General features: G+C 45.6%; 1 protein-coding gene across 3 annotated transcripts in view; it reads left to right on the top strand.

Moving 5' to 3' along the window:
• tyro3 (TYRO3 protein tyrosine kinase) overlaps positions 1-17,197 on the top strand; it is a 136,271-nt gene that overhangs the window by 74,962 nt on the left and 44,112 nt on the right. For all 3 annotated transcript variants that reach the window (XM_060828316.1, XM_060828315.1, XM_060828317.1), the window contains 2 exons: positions 78-193; positions 5,386-5,581. In XM_060828316.1, coding sequence (XP_060684299.1) covers positions 78-193; positions 5,386-5,581 — 312 coding nt within the window. The remainder of the gene's footprint in view (positions 1-77; positions 194-5,385; positions 5,582-17,197) is intronic.

Genomic DNA, 17,197 nt, shown 5'->3' with positions numbered 1-17,197 from the left:
GGGGAATTGCATTGGCACCACGATCCGAGGCCCATTCCTGGCCTCTTGCTGTGCGCTAACTGTTGTTTCTTGTTCAGTCCTGCCAGCCAAGCCCACCAAGGTGAGAGTTAGCAACGCGACTGCCACCAATGCCAGCATCAGTTGGATTGTCACCTTCGATGGCTTCTCGAAGCTGCAGAACTGCACGGCTCAGGTACGTTCAGGCACTCCCCCGCAGCGGAGTTCAGATAAAACTGGTGCTCTTTGGACGTAATGGGCAAGATTTTAACACCTTCAAATGTCACCTGCTGACACAGAGTTAAGATCAGGGCGAGTTAGAAAGCAAGCTGATCCCTTCTTTACATAGAACGGTGCGGATTAAATAAAAAACACCACAACCATTCAGAGCAACCAGTTGATGTGAACATAAGATTAGATTAGATTCCTTACAGCGTGGAAACCGGCCCTTCGGCCCAACAAGTCCACACCGACCCTCCGAAGAGAAACCCACCCCCCTCTATTTCCGCCTGACTAATGCACCTAACACTATGGGCAATTTAGCATGGCCAATTCACCTGTCCTGCACATCTTTGGACTGTGGGAGGAAACTGGAGCAAACCCACACAGACACGGGGAGAACGTGCAAACTCCACACAGACAGTCCCCCGAGGTGGGAATTGAACCCTGGTCCCTATCGCTGTGAGGCAGCAGTGCTAACCACTGTGCCATCATGTCGCCAACTTTACTCCCAGCTCGCTTTGTCAAAGTTTACTCAAAATATCCTGACACTCCAGACTCCTTTGAATTTTTTACTTGTTTCCCCCTTAAACCTATTCACTCCCTGTGGTAATGAGTTCCACATTGCTACCTCCCCCCCACCCCCCGAGCAACAGAATTACAGAATTATTATGGTGCATCAGAGGTCGTCATGAACAAATTCCTGTTTGATTCTCACTGGGGTTATTAGTAGTCTTTTAGAAATGTCATTCAACGCTGCCCTGTTTAATAGCGCTTTGATTTAGTGCCATTAAGTTCAGAGAATCTGTAACCTCTGATAACACATTGGACTCACTTTACTGTCACTTGCGAGGAGCCTCGCAGCGCCTCCCACTGCCTGACACTTGGAGGTGCACCTCCAATGTCGCCAGCTTCAAAATGGCCCCCTGCCTGCTTGCCTCTTTTAGAACATTCAGTCCATAACCTGGGCAACAGCTCATCAATCACTCATTTGGGCTCGGGAACAAGGATTTTCCAACCCGCCAGCCCTTTGCCTCTGTCGGATTTTCAGGCAGGCAGTGTTTCTTCTGCCGCGGTGTGGGAGTGCAGCTGCAGTTGTGGCCTCCTGAGCGTCGGCGCCCACGTTCTCCCCGCTCCGAGCCTGCCGAGTGGGGAAGCTGCTGTTGGCTTGGAGTTAAAAACCCAGCTGCAGCTGCTGCTCCTCAAAGGAGCAGGGTCTAACCTCACACGGGAAGCTCTTGGACAGGTCAGGGGTCAGGAGCTTCTGCAGTGACACCTAGTATCTGTTTATTTTGTCGTGAATGCCAGGTGCATTCCGATAGTTTTGCCTTTCTGTTTTCTTTATAATCTTGCTTGTTGGTGTACTCTGAGGTTTGTTTTCCCTCTCTGCTCCTTCCTGCCATCTCTAACCCTGGTTTTCCACAATCCTGTTCTCCTCTCTGACCTTGTGTCTATTCTTTGAGATACCCCACATCATTCCCTCACCCATGCTAGCTTAGTATATTCTCACTTTCCCTGATTTCTGTGGTTTGTAAGATCAAGTGTCGATTGTCCCAAAGGGACATCCTGCTCTTGTCCCTGAATTGGAATCCACTTCTCTCATACCAGGGTTTGAGCTACACTTTCATCTCTTTTAATTTGAAGAACCCTGCGCCAACTTGCACAAGACTGAGCTAATGATCCAGAGCTTGTAAATGCTGCAGTGTTGCTTTGCATTTCGTGTTGCGTTTGACATGCTCGGTATGCGGAGCCCCTCAACCTAGACCATTGGTATCAACGTGAAGCACAACAGGTGGACCGCTCCCAGACCCTGGCATCAGGAAGGCAACACAGTTGCCTCGACCCTTGCTCTCCGTTGCCTCCCTGTGTCTGCGTGGGTTCCCTCTGGCTGCTCCGGTTTCCTCCCACGGTCCAAAGATGTGCACGTTAGGTGGATTGGCCTAAATTGCCTCAAAGTATCCAGACATGTGCAGGCTGGGTGGATTAACCATGGGAGATGCAGAATTACAGGGGGTGGTTCTGGGTGGGATGCTGTCTGGAGGGTTGGTTGAATTCAATGGGTTGAATGGTCTGCTTCCACACTATAGGGGTTCTATGATTGTAACATAGCCAATCCCCATCACTATATTATCACCTACCAATACTACTGCATTCCTTGCTGCTCCCCACATCTGTACCACAGTGCCATAGCCAGTTTGTACATCCATCCCGCAGTCCCGAATCTCATCCAGACACGCTCAAAAAACCTTAAAGCTATCGGACTATTGCAGAGCCTGACTGTGCTGCACCTCTGGGTTCCCTAACCTGCCCTACTCTTCTGTCCCGACCACACAGCAGATCCTGTCCCATCCTCACTGGTGTGGCTGCCTCCTCGTACAAAGATCCAGGGATCTCTCCCCCTACATAATGCCGGTGTCTGTCGTTCAGCCTCTAGCTCATAAACCCGGACCCAAAGCTGCTCAGCCTTCCAACATCAACCACAGACACGTTTGCCTGGATCATAACGACATCCAGGAGCTCCCATATACTACAGTCTTGACGCATCACCTGTTCTGCCATTCTGAATGAGTTTTGTGAAGTATTTAATTATATTATTCACGAGTTTATATTGCTTTTTATTAACCAGACCTCCTGTTTGTATAATATGTTATATTTTAGGAACAGGATAGACCTTAACCACTTAATGTTCTATTTTGTTTTAGCCATCCTTTATAGATTTCTAATGTTTTCTCCTGGTTTACCACTGAGGTTCCCAGCATTTTTAATCTTTTACCTCGATCCAACTCTTTCCTCACCTTGGTTCGTTAGCCATAGATGGTGCATCCTTTTCCATGTAGCTTTTCTTTCTCGAACCAACACCCTTGTTATGCTTGTGATGTCTGAGTTCTCTCAATACCAAAACTGATTAGTTTCTCCCTGAATTCGCTTCAGAAAATGCTAGGAGGTAGAGAAAATAGGAGCACCAGTAAGTCATTCAGCCCTTCCATCGAGCTTAACCATTCAATAAAGAGTCATAGAACACTCCATTTTCCACACCTCAACCCGTTGGCCCATCTAATCAAGGTCCCATTGTACTCTGAGAATATATTCTTCACTGTCCACTTCACCAACTTTCTTGGTGTAATTGGCAAACTTAGTAACCATTCTTCCTACATTTACATCTGAATCATTCCTATAGGTGACAAAAAGCAGTGAACCCTTGCACTGGTCACAGGCCTCCAGTCCAAAAAGCAAACCTCTACTTCTTTTAAACCAGAGATAGAAACAGAAAAAGCCAAGACTCCCCCAACACTGCCCCCATCAGACACTCCCAGACAGGGACAGCACTGGGTGAAGTACAGAGTAAAGGGCACGCGCACTACTCGTTTGAAAGAGAAGTTAACTCGACTTTCCTAAACAAAAATGAGCTCTCTGTTACTTGAAGAGAAATAAAAGTAAGTAAATAAACACACAAACATTTGGTTCTCCCTTGACTATGACCCCACCATTCATTCCTAGGGCAGGGACCACAAGGAGCTAAAATGTAAAATAAACTGTCTTTGACACAATTAAAATCAAATTGTTGCTCTGTCCCCATCCAGGGACAGGGACAACAAACGTTTCAAAATGCACAGGCAGGCTCCTCTGCGCATTTTAACTGAAAATAAATCTTCCCTTCCGCCCCCCCACCATCAAACATTTCTGGGATAGGGATGGTCTGGAGTTTAAATAAAAGCCCCCTTTGGCTCTTCCTGGGATCCAAAATCAATACAAACGATAAATAAAGGTAGCCCCTTTCCAGGTACAAAGCCGAGAACAAGCACAGACTTTAAAAAAAAATCACAAGGCAACTTGCGCTAGTCAAAATTTCATTACTCAGCCTGATGATGCCCTCCAAGCCCCCCCAGCACCCATTGTTCATGAAAGGCCTCCACCGTACCGCTCAGCATTGCCTGTTTCAGGGACACTCGAGCGCAGATGTAATCCAGAGAGGGGCAGAAAGAACTGATGAGCCCCTCTTAGGCTCGCTGCCTGGACCTGTTCTTGGCCAGCTTGGGGCAAAACCATGAGAAGGTTCAGAGATTAGTCAGCCCATCCCCCCCACACTGGTGCAGAGTGTGAGACAGTGTCAGTGATGGAGGGACTGGTACAGACTGTGAGACGGTGTCAGTGATGGAGGGACTGGTACAGACTGTGAGACGGTGTCAGTGATGGAGGGACTGGTACAGAGTGTGAGACGGTGTCAGTGATGGAGGGACTGGTACAGAGTGTGAGACGGTGTCAGTGAGGGAGGGACTGGTACAGAGTGTGAGACGGTGTCAGTGAGGGAGGGACTGGTACAGAGTGTGAGACGGTGTCAGTGAGGGAGGGACTGGTACAGACTGTGAGACGGTGTCAGTGAGGGAGGGACTGGTACAGACTGTGAGACGGTGTCAGTGATGGAGGGACTGGTACAGAGTGTGAGACGGTGTCAGTGAGGGAGGGACTGGTATAGAGTGTGAGATGGTGTCAGTGAGGGAGGGACTGGTACAGAGTGTGAGACGGTGTCAGTGATGGAGGGACTGGTACAGAGTGTGAGACGGTGTCAGTGATGGAGGGACTGGTACAGAGTGTGAGACGGTGTCAGTGATGGAGGGACTGGTACAGAGTGTGAGACAGTGTCAGTGAGGGAGGGACTGGTACAGAGTGTGAGACGGTGTCAGTGATGGAGGGACTGGTACAGACTGTGAGACGGTGTCAGTGAGGGAGGGACGGGTACAGACTGTGAGACGGTGTCAGTGAGGGAGGGACTGGTATAGAGTGTGAGACGGTGTCAGTGAGGGAGGGACTGGTACAGAGTGTGAGACGGTGTCAGTGATGGAGGGACTGGTACAGAGTGTGAGACGGTGTCAGTGAGGGAGGGACTGGTACAGAGTGTGAGACGGTGTCAGTGAGGGAGGGACTGGTACAGAGTGTGAGACGGTGTCAGTGAGGGAGGGACTGGTACAGAGTGTGAGACGGTGTCAGTGAGGGAGGGTCTGGTACAGAGTGTGAGACGGTGTCAGTTAGAGTGGAGCAGTTTTGGAGTGAACTAAATACACTATAAGCCTGCTATTCCTTCCAACATTGCTGAACTGGAAATCGTTTATTAGTTGACTATAATCTAACAAGATTATATGAACTTGTGTATCTGTCTCTGTCTCTTGTTAGGTTTCTGATCCCAACAAGGTAGACGCTCGGACAAAATCCAACATCTCCTTTGAGAGGACCTTCATTGTGCCACCATACAGATATGTCATCAGTGGCTTGAAGCCTTTCACATCCTATGGTGTTAGACTCATGTGCAGCAATGAAGTTGGACAATCTGAATTCACTGACTGGATCCATTTCCAAACCTCTGAAGCAGGTACAGTCATCCACGATCATGCGTGAGGCTGCGACTCAGTGGTTTCTACAGTTGCTGGGTTGTTCCAAGCTTAATATTTTCATTCATTAGCTGCAGTACATAGCGAGATGATTAAGTGGCTGTTACTGAGTTGTGGCTGCAGGCTGATCGAGATTAGGACTTTGTACATTGAAGGATATGTGACATTTAGGAAAGAGAGGAACTTCGGATAGGATGGAGGAGTGGCTCTGTAAATTAAAGATGATGTCAGCACAATAGAGAGGATGACCTAAATTCAGGAAGCAGATGAGAGAGGTTTAATTGCTGGTCTCAAAGTGAGTAACTGTGACCATAATATGCCTGAATTTTACATACAGTTTGAGCAAGGGAAGTGAGGGTTCAAGGTTTTAAACAGGGGCAAACAAGAGAGGATGAAAGCTGAGCTCGCACAAGGGGATATTCCACAAAGCCCCAAACAGATACATTCCAACAAATAAGATAAATTCTAAGGGACAGATCAGCCATCTATCGTTAAATGAAAAGTCAAAGACAGTTTCAGACTCAAGGAGAAAGATAAATAATTGTGCAACAATACATGGCAGGTTAGAAGATTGGACTAAATCTAAAAAGAAGCAAAGAATTATTTTTAAAAGTTAATAAAGGAGGGAAAAGTTAGAGCACAAGGGAAAATTTGCAAAAGAGTAAAAATGAAGAGGAAAGGTTTCTTCAGATATTTGAAAAAGACAAGAGTTAACAAAGTTAACAAAGTTCGTCCTATAGAAATGAGTCTCAGGAATTAGTAATAGGAGATAAAGTGGTGGCAAACGAATTGAACATTTTGTGTCTTTACTAGAGAGGATAAAGCTAAAAATCACACAACACCAGGGCATAGTCCAACAGGTTTAATTGGAAGCACAGTAGCTTTCGGAGCGACGCTCCTTCATCAGGTGACTATCACCTGATGAAGGAGCGTTGCTCCGAAAGCTAGTGCTTCCAATTAAACCTGTTGGACTATGCCCTGGTGTTGTGTGATTTTTAACTTTGTACACCCCAGTCCAATACCAGCATCTCCAAATCATGACCACTAGAGAGGATAGAAGGGACATCCTGGAAATAACTATAAATCAACAATTGGAAGTGAGGGAGAAACTCAAGAAATTAACAATTACCAGGGAAGTAGTACAGAATAAATTGTTGGGACTGCGAGTTGACACGTCCCCAGGTCCTGATGGATATCATCCTGGGGTCTTAAAAGAAGTAGCTAGTGAAAGAGTTGGCAAGTTGGTTTTAATTGATTCGATTCAGGGAAGTTTCCTTTAGATTGGAAATTCCTTTCGTGAGAAAGGGAGGGAGGCAGAAAGCAAACTACAGGCCAGTTAGCTTAACAACTGTCAATGTTAGAAGCTCTTAGTAAAGATGTTATAACGGGCACTTAGAGAACACAATACAATGCAGCAGAGCAACAGGCCCTTCGGCCACCAAGCCAAGTTAAGTACAAGGTAATCAGGCAGAGCCTATGTGGTTTTGTCAGAGACCTTTTTAATTCATCCTTTTTACTTAACTCATTGAAGTTTTTTGAGGAAGTAACTTGTGCTATAGATAAAGGGAAACCTGTGGATATATGTCATTCAATTTCCAGAAGACATTTGATAAGGATGCTACATCAAAGATTATTACGGAAAATGCAAGTTCACGGTGTAGGAGGGGGAATATATTTCTAACAAGAAGCAGAGAGGAGGATTGAATGGGTCTTTTTCAGGCTGTCAGGATATCAGGAGTAGTGTGCCACAGTGTTTGGTGCTGGGGCCTAATCTTTACAATTCATGTAGTGATATGGACGAAGGGTATTGAAACGTAATCGGCCGATGATGGAAAGATAGGTAGGAAAGGGGGCTGTGAGGAAACACATGGAACCCACAAAGAGATCCTTCTTAAGTCACTGCAGCCCCAAAGATCAATAGGGCTGCTCTCTCATTAAAGAGGGAGGGAGAGAGAGAGGGAGAGACAACTGGTGGTGGTTTAACCTGAGGGTCACCTTGCCTCAGCCACAGGGCAAAGGTTGAGAAGGAGAGTCCATCATGGTAACCTCAACCGGTGATGGGAATCAACCCACACTGTTGGGAAACACTCCCCATTGCAAACTGACTCCCACTGATAGATATGAGTGGACAAAGATCTCACCAATGGAGTATTATGTGGGAATGTGTGCAATTGTCAGTTTGACAGAAAGAATAAAAAAGGAAGCGTATTATCAAAATGGTGAGAGGTTTCAGAGCTCTGAGATGCAGAGAGATCTGGGTGTCGTAGTGTATAAATCACAAAGCAGGTTAGAATGCAGGAGCAACAAGTAATCAGGAAAGCTTGTGTTATGCTTTGTTATAAGGGGAATTTAAATAAGAATAAGGTTATGCTTTAGTTAAACATGATGAGCATTGGTGTGAGATTGCATCTGGACTACTGCGTTCAGTACTTATACTTATGGCAGGATGTTCATGAGTTGGAAGCAGTTCTGAGAAGGTAAACTAGACTACCACCTGAAATTATTGGATTGCCTTATGAGGTAAGGCTAGACAGACTAGACCTGTAACCTGCTGAATTTAAAAGAATCAGAGGTAACTCAATTGAAACATGTAACATCCCCAGGGGACTTCACCAGGTGAATGTTGAAAGCATGTTTCCTCTTTTGGGAGAATCTACACCTAGGGGGTCATCATTTAAAACTAAGGGGCACCCATTGAAAATAGAGTTGAGGAATCTTTTTTTGAGGGTTTTTAAAGTCTTTGGAATTCCCGTCCTCAAAAGTGAATGCAGAATCTTTAAATATTTTTAAGGCTGAAATAGATTCTTGATTACCAAGGTGTGGGAAAGATTGTTGGGGATGTGCAGGAATGTAGAATTAATGTTAGAATTGGATCAATCATGATTGTTGAATGGAGGGGCAAGCTCAAAGGGTTGAGTGGCCTACTCTTATTGGTATGTGCTTGTGTTCACAAGGCCTTGGGGTGCATTGGTCTCACTCTGAGTTACAGCGCCCCCTTCATCGACATTGTTGTCATTTACTGTCCATCTCAAATTGTCCTTGAGAGGGTTGGTGGAGCCACCTTCTTCTGTGTGCATGAATGACTTGACCAGGCCATTCCAAAGGTTAGGTAAGCATCAATCCTCATCAATATGCCAGACCAGCTACAGGTGGCAGATTCCCAGCCCTTAAGGACGTGAGTGAACCTGGCATTTGTTTTTGAACAACAGTCACATTTCGTGACATTTATTTGTTTTTCCTCTGTGTTTCATTCAAATTTTCCAACTGCCACGGCACGGTGGCTGAGTGGTTAGCATTGCTGCCTCACAGCGCCAGGGACTTGGGTTCGATTCCAGCCTCGGGCAACCGTCTGTGTGGAGTTTACACGTTCTCCCCGTCTCTGTGTGGGTTTGCTCCGGTTTCCTCCAGCAGTCCAAATATGTGCAGGTTAGGTGGACTGGCCTTGCCAAGTTGCCCATAGAGTCCGGGGATTAGCCGTGGGAAATGTAGGGTTACTGGGATCGGGGAGGGGTTTGGGTCTGGATGGGATGCTGGTCGGAGAGCTGTTGTAGACTCAGTGGGCTAACTGGCCAGCTTCCACACCGCAGGGATTCTGGACCCAACATCACTCTCTCAATCACGAATACCGGCTTCTGGTTTATGAGTCGTAAAGTGTGGTGCTGGAAAAACACAGCCAGCCGAGGAGCAGGAGAGTTGACATTTCGAGCATAAGCGCACATTCCTGATGAAAAGCTTATGCTCGAAATGTCGACCATCCTGCTCCTCGGCTGCTGCCTGGTCTGCTCTGCTTTTCCAGCGCCGTACTTTTCGATTCTGATCTCGAGCATCTGCAGTCCTCAATTTCTCCTTCTGGTTTGTGAGTCCAGTTCCATAAATTGTGCCACTCTCCCAGGATAGCTTTGGAAGTTGAGTTGAGCTGAGTTCAGTCGGTCAGTTTTCTCTGTGGGTGAGCTAATCCCAAAAGAAAAGTCAAACTTTCGTGACCTCAGGGCGTCTCAAAGGCGATTTTTCATTATCTTGAAGTGTAGATACTGTTGCCATCATAAACGTTGACATCACAGAGTGAGGCCATTAGGCCCATACTATCCGTACAGATTGCCCACAGAACAAGTGAACTGCTCCCACTCCCCAGCCTGTCATTCAGTGAATCTTTCCTTTAAAAAAAGGGACCTGAGGGGCACCTTTTTCACACAGAGGGTGGATTGTGTGCAGAATGTACTGTCAGAGGAAGTGGTACAGTTCCACATTTAAACGACACATGGGTAGGTGCATGAATAGGAAAGGTTTAGAGTGATGTGGGCCCTCATAGGCAGGCAAATGGGACTGACTTAGTTTGGGAAAGGTGGTCGGCACGGACACGTTGGGCCAAAGGGTCTGTGTCCGTGCTGTATGACTCTATGACCTCACTCTCCAGTTTTGCATTCCAGATCCTAAACACACAGTGCAGGGAACTGGGTAACCAATCCATTGCACAGCAAGTTCCCACACACAGCGAGGTAGCTACAATTTATTTTAGTGATGTGGATCTAGGGATGGTTTGGTTTTCAGGGGACGTAAACTGATCTTCTTCAGATAGAGCCAAGGGGTCTTTTACATCTGTGAGAGAGGGCAGGCGGGGGTTAATGACTCATTCAATATAACCCTTTTATCAGTGTGACTCTCCCTCAGGACTGCACTGGGAGTATTAGCCTAACAGTGGTGGTCTAGTCTCCGGAGTGCAATTAGAGTAGTTTAAGTAGTCAAGTAGTTTACTGACTAAGCCACAACTTACACCCAATTTGGTATCATTCACAGATCCTGATGTTGTGTGATAGGGTTAAGTGAGAGAGATGGAAAATAGCCTGTCGACTCAGTATCACGTGCTTAGCACAATCACACAAAGTCTTTCCCAATGTGTTTACAGTAGCATTGTCACTGATAACTGTCCTCACGTTGTAAAGTTTTATCGAGACCTTTGGACTCTTGTGGTGTCCTTGCGTCAAAAAACTCCACGTTCAAGTATCACCTGTCCCAGGGTATGACACATCATGTCTGAACAGGTTGATTAAAAATACCCAGGCTTTTCCAACCGTTACTTAGTTCTTGATATCTTGTTATCATTTCCACTGCCTTCAGCAATAGTTCTGAGAGCCTCTCTTTAATTAGCTCAAATGTATGGGTTAATCTCGGCAACAGTAACACAGACAGCACCAGTGAGGCCAGGATCTGTTCTGCAGTCACGTTCAGGGTAACGCTTGGGACAGGTTTAGGATATTGACCGATACAGATGCAAGGCAGGGAAATGGAGTTAAAAAGCACTGAAAAGGCTGAGGGAGCTCTTGCGGTGCAGCCTCTGAGTCAGGAGAACTAGGTTCAAGTCCCGGCTGCTCCAGAGATGTGTCACAACACCCCCGAGCAGCTGAGAAGCTGAATGGCCTCCTCCTGCTCCAACTTGTGCATTCGATGCCGTTGAAACGTCGAAGAGGGTTATCCAGGAGGACTCGGAGACTTCAACCCCTCAGGGTAACAGGGGATGGTGATATAGCAGGGGCTATCACAATGGAGAGACGGGAATCCTGTCTAACACGAGCCAACTGCGTGGGCATCATTCCAGTTAGCTCTGAAAATGGCAAGGAGCACGGGAAACGTGCTGAGAAGCATTTTTGATTCTGCGGTTTACAACCGTGAAGGGTTGTGGTGCAGTAAGTAAAGGATACTGTTTCCACTGGCTGAAGTGGCAAGAAGCAGTGTAGGTTCGATGGGCCGAGCGACCTCCTTCTGCACTGTAACAATTCCAGGAAGATTTAAAGTGATCGACAAATGAAGGAGGCGACATAAGATTAACTATTTTTAATATAACAAATGGTTTGGAGCTGGAATACCCGCTGGGGTAGATATTTAGTTGTAGGCTCCCAAAGACCATAAGGCCATAAGATAGAAGACCATAAAACATAGGGAGCAGAAATTAGGCCATTCTGTCCATCGAGTCTGTTTCACAATTCAGCCTAGGCTGATAAGTTTCTTAACCCTGTTCTCCCACTTTCTCCCTGTAACCCTTGATCCCCTTGATAATCAAGAACCTATCTATCTCAGTTTTCAATGTACTCAATGACTCAGCCTTCACAGCCTTCTGTGGCAATGAATTCCATAGATTCCCCACTCTCTGGCTGAAGAGGTTTCTCCTTATCTCTGTTCTAAAAGGTTTTCCCTTTACTCTAAGGCTGTGCCCTTGAGTCCTCTTCTCTCCTACCAATGGAAACACCTTCCCAACATCTACTCTGTCCAGGCCATTCAGTATTCTGCATGTTTCAGTTAGATTCCCCCTCATCCTTCTAAACTCCATCGGGTATAGACCCAGAGTCCTCAAATGTAACTTGTATGTTAAGCTTTTCATTCCTGGGACCATTCTCGTGAACCTCCTCTGATCACGCTCTGGGGCCTGGTTATCCTTGCTGAGATATGGGACCCAAAACTGTGCAGAATACTCCAAATGTGGTCTGACTAGAACCTAAGAGAGCCTTAGAAGTACATCCCTGCTTTTGTATTCGAGTTCACTCAACGTAAATGCCATCATTGCATTTGCTTTCCTAACTACTGACTTGACCTGCAAATTTACATTGAGAAAATGCTGGATTGGAACTCCCAAGTCTCTCTGCACTTTCTGAATTTTCTCCACATTTAGAAAATAGTCCATGCCCCTATTTTCCCTGCCAAAGTGCATTACCCCACACCTTCCCACACTGTACTCTGTCTGCTACTTCTTTGCCCACTCTCCTAACCTGTCCAAATCCTTCTGCAGCCTCCCCACCACCTCAATGCTCCCTGTCCCTCTACCTATCTTTGTACTGTCAGCAAACTTAACCAGAAGGCCCTCAGTTCCTTCATCTAGATCGTTAATGTATAAAGTAATAAGTTGTGGTCCCAACACTAACCCTTGCGGAACACCACTTGTCACCAGCTGCTGTCCTGAGAAGGAACCCTTTTAGCCCCACTCTCTGCTTTCTGCCAGACAACCAAGCTTCTATCCATGCTAGAACCCTGCCTCTAACACCATTGGAGCAGAAAAAGACTATTCAGCCCATCAAGTCTTTTCCATCATTCAATGAGATCATGATAATCTTCAACTTTCCTGCTTTATTCCCTTACTGATTAAAAATCCCTCTTTCTCAGCATTGAATATACTTAGTGACCCAGCCTTGACAGCCCTCTGCAGTAAAGAATTCCTCATATTCACTCCCCTCAGAGAGGAGAAAATCATTCTCATCTCTGTCTACTCATCTCTGTCGAAAATGGGTGACCCTTCATTCTGAGGTTATGCCCTCTGATCCACAAGGAGAACCAACCTTTCTGCATGTACCCTGTCAAACTCCCTAAGAATCTTGTAGGTTTTGATAAGGTCATCTCTCATTCTCCTAAGCTCTCAATGACTACAAGCCCGAGATTCAAGATGGCAGTGACCCAGCAGGTCTGAGACTGCAGAGCTCTGGCCAAGACTCAGGCAAGGTGGGGTGCCCACCCTTACCTCACCTGTTAAATTACTTAAAATGACTACAAGCCCAACCTACTCAACACCTCCTCATGAGGAAACCCCTCCATAGCCAGGATCAACCTTGTGAACCTTCTCTGGAGTTGAAAATGTGTTGCTGGTTAAAGCACAGCAGGTTAGGCAGCATCCAAGGAACAGGAAATTCGACGTTTCGGGCCAGAGCCCTTCATCAGGAACCTTCTCTGGACTGCAGCCAATGCCAGTATTTCTTTCCTTAAATAAACTGTTGACAGTATTCCAGCTGTTGCCTGATGCATGCCTTGTATATTTTTAGCAAAATCTCCCTACTTTTACATTCATTCCCTTTCATTCCATTTGCCTTCCCTATTACCAGTTGCACTTTGATGCTAACCTTTTTTGTGATTCATGAATGAGGACTCCCAAATTCCTTCTGTTCCACAGCTTTCTACAGTCTTTCTCCATTTAAATAATAGTCAGCTCCCCTGATCTTCCTGCCAAAGTACATCACCTTACATTTTCCTATGTCATATTCCATCTTTCACGGTTTGGCCCATTTGCTTAACTCGTCTGTATCCCTCTGTTGACTTTTTGTGTCATTACTATTTCCCTTCCCACCTATTTGTGTATCATCTGCAAACCTGGCTATAGTACATTCACTTCTGTCACTGATTATTGTAAATTATTATAGGCCCAGCACTGATCCCTGTGACACACCACTAGTTACAGGCTGCCATTCTGAAAATGCCCTCTTTATTCCAAGTCTCTGTCTTTTAATAGTTAGCAAAACCAATATCCATTCCAATTTACCATCCCCAACAACACAATTTGGAGACACCGGTGTTGGACTGGGGTGTACAAAGTTAAAAAGCACACAACACCAGGTTACAGTCCAACAGGTTTATTTGGAAGCACTAGCTTTCAGAGTGCTGCTCCTTCATCAGGTGATTGGGGAGAATAAGTTTATAAGACACAGAGTTCATAGCAAAATTTATAGCAAAAATTCCCAACAACATAGGCTCTTAATTTATTAAATAGTCTGGTGTGCGATATCACTGCTTTCCCTTTATCTGCTCTGCTTAATACCTCCTCAAAGAACTGTAATAAATCTGTCAGGCACTATTTCCCCTTCATAAAGCCATGCTGATCCTGCCTCATGATACAATGTATTTCCAGTTGCTCTGCTATTCCACCCTTAATGATAGACTGCATCATTTTCGTAATAACAGATGTTAAGCTAAATGGCTTGTAGATATCTGTGTTTTTTTAAATCTCTCTTCCTTTTTGAATAAGGATGCTACATTTTTCAGATGGTTTCCCGTCCTCTGGGACTTTCCCAGAAACTAAGAGTTCTTGGAAGATTATGACGGGTGTATCCACTACTGCTGTAGCTACTTCCTTTCATTCTTGGGATATGTCCCATCAGGTCAAGGGCATAATTGACTTTTAATCCAATTAGTTTCCCTAGTACTTGTTCTCCATACTTGTTCTGTAGTGATGGTAATTGTATCTATTTCCTTGCCCCCCCCCCCCCCACCCCCACCTGCCCCACCTTGATTGTTTAGTAGGATTGGAATGCTGTTATTATCATCTATTATGAAGATGTATGCAATGTATTTAGTCTTCTGCCATTTCCTGATAGCCCATTATTATTTCCCAGCCTCATTCTCTAAGGGACCTACATTCACTTTGGCCTCTTTCTTCCTTATACAGTTAAAGTAGCTCTTAATGTGTGGATTGGATACATATTGAAAGATTGCAGGAACTTGAATCAAAACCTATCTTTGAAGGAACCAGCACAGACTTGATGGGGATCGACTGGCCTCCTTCTATTCTCTGGTCCTGTGGTCCCAGCTCTGGAGAATTGTCAGGATGGCTGGAAATTAATGGACGCCATCCAAGGGAAAAAAACGAGAGATGAAAGCAATGGACAGGGTTAGAAAAACGTGGAATCTCCATTTTGACTTGGGAATGGATACGAGATTGTACATCCCATATTTGGGAATGACATTGTATTAGCACTGTAGAAGCTCGTTCCAGGAAAGGAATTAATGCAAAATGAATAAGGAGAAGGGTTGTGGAAATCCAGGGATATGAATATTGCTGAAAAAAGACAGTGCGAACATTGGCTTCCCCTTAAATTGGTTTTCTTGCAAATTGTTCTGATGAATGCAAGACAAAAAAAACTTCAACAAATTTCAGCTATACTCAACTCGTGTGTGCCAAATGACTATATTAGTGATTTAGGGGAGGATACAGTTGTGTGCTTGGGCTAACAATCCAGGAATCCAAGCTAAAGCTCTGAAAACAGAGACTTCAATCCCAACCCCAGCACATTCACTTAAATTTAAATTCAGTTCTGGAATTAAAATTTTTATATTAAAAATGTTAGCACAACATGTTGGTTGGTTGTTGTAAAAACCCAGAGAAAGTGAGGACTGCCAGGTGCTGGAGATCAGAGTCGAGAGTGTGGTGCTGGAAAAGCACAGCAGGCCAGCCAGCATCTGAGGAGCAGGAAAATCGGTGTTTTGGGTATAAGCCCTTCATCAGTTCCCTCACAACTGTTGTTAAAATCCCAACTGGTTCACTTTACACCCTTTAATGAAGGGTGGCTGTCATCAATATCTGGCCTATATGTGACTCCAGCCCCACGGCAATGTGGTTGACTCTTAACCATCATCTGAAATAGCCAAGTAAATCACTCATTGCAATTAGGGAATGGGGAACAAGTGCTGGCCTTACCTGCGATATCCATATCCCATGAAAGAATTAAGGAAAGATTTCTACGTGTATCAAAGTGGGGATAAGCCATCACTGTTTGGGCATGTTCGTACATCTGTACCAGTGCCAGTATCTCAGCTGTGGTGTCAGAACTGTGCCAAGTGGTGGCATGTACAGGCCTTTGAGTCTGCAGCCTAGATCTGGCACCACCTCTATAGCAAGAGGTTTTTAACAGGGGCATGCAAGCCACTGTACATGAGTATTGGCACCCCGGGGTATGGCACTGTCTGTGTGGATGGGGGGTGGTGGGGAATGGCGTGTCAATACTGCAGCGAGTTGGATTTTGCTTCTCAGGAGCTGGTCCCCAGTGGCAAAGAGACAGTCATGTTGGAGTTAGAGAGGAATTGGAGCTTGGTGCACAATCTGAAGACTTGTTGGGGAGGCGTTCCTTACACCAGTGGTGATGGAGGTGGTTTTGTTCCATTGACACATGGTCTGTTTCTCTCATACCTCTGAGTGCACCCCCATAAGGAATGCAGGCTACTTCGATGATGAATCATTGTTGGTGATACATCATTGTCATGTTGCAGAAGGGAATGATATACGTAGCATTCTATTGGGATACTACAGTTGATGGAGAAGGCAGGAGGGAAGAAAGGTGGTAGTTTATATACACTTTCCTCTGAATTGATACTGCAAAAGTATTGACTGTATACCTGCCAGTACTACATGCTGGACAATGTCCAGTGAGCTCAATAACCCAAACTTACTTTCCACCATAGGTGATAGTGTGGAGTCAAACTTTACGATATGTGGATTAACAGCAGGAGTAGGCCATTCAGCCCACTGAGTCTGCACCACTGTTCGATCGTGTCTGATTTGTTTCTCAATCCCATTCTCCTGCCTTCTCCCTGTAATCCTTGATCCCCTGAGCAAACAAGAACCCATCTCTGTCTTAAATACACTGAATGGCTTGGCCTCCACAGTCTTCTGCGAAAATGGGTTCCACAGACTCACCATCCTCTGGCTGAAGAAGTTCCTGCTCATCTCAGTGCGAAATGGCTGTCCCTTCCCTCGAGCTGTGCCCTCAGCTCCTACCCTCTCCTACTAGTGGAAATATCTGCTCCATGTCCACTCTATTCAGGCTCCTCAGTATTCTGTGGATTTCCCCTATACCCTTTTAAACTCCATTGTGTACAGATCTAGAGTTGTCAACCCCATCTCATATAACAAACCCTTCATCTCTGGGATCATTCTTGTAAACCTCCTCTCAACCCCCTCCAATGCCAACACGTCCTTCTTTAGATATTGGGTCCAAAACTGCTCACAATATTCCAAAGGTGGTCTGACCAGAACCTTATACAGCCTCAATCATGAATCCCTACTCGTGAAT

The sequence above is a fragment of the Hemiscyllium ocellatum genome, chromosome 8 (genome assembly GCF_020745735.1).
Source record: "Hemiscyllium ocellatum isolate sHemOce1 chromosome 8, sHemOce1.pat.X.cur, whole genome shotgun sequence".
Lineage (NCBI taxonomy): Eukaryota > Metazoa > Chordata > Chondrichthyes > Orectolobiformes > Hemiscylliidae > Hemiscyllium > Hemiscyllium ocellatum.
Note: the sequence above shows the minus strand (reverse complement) of the source record. Positions and strands in the feature narration are given on the sequence as shown.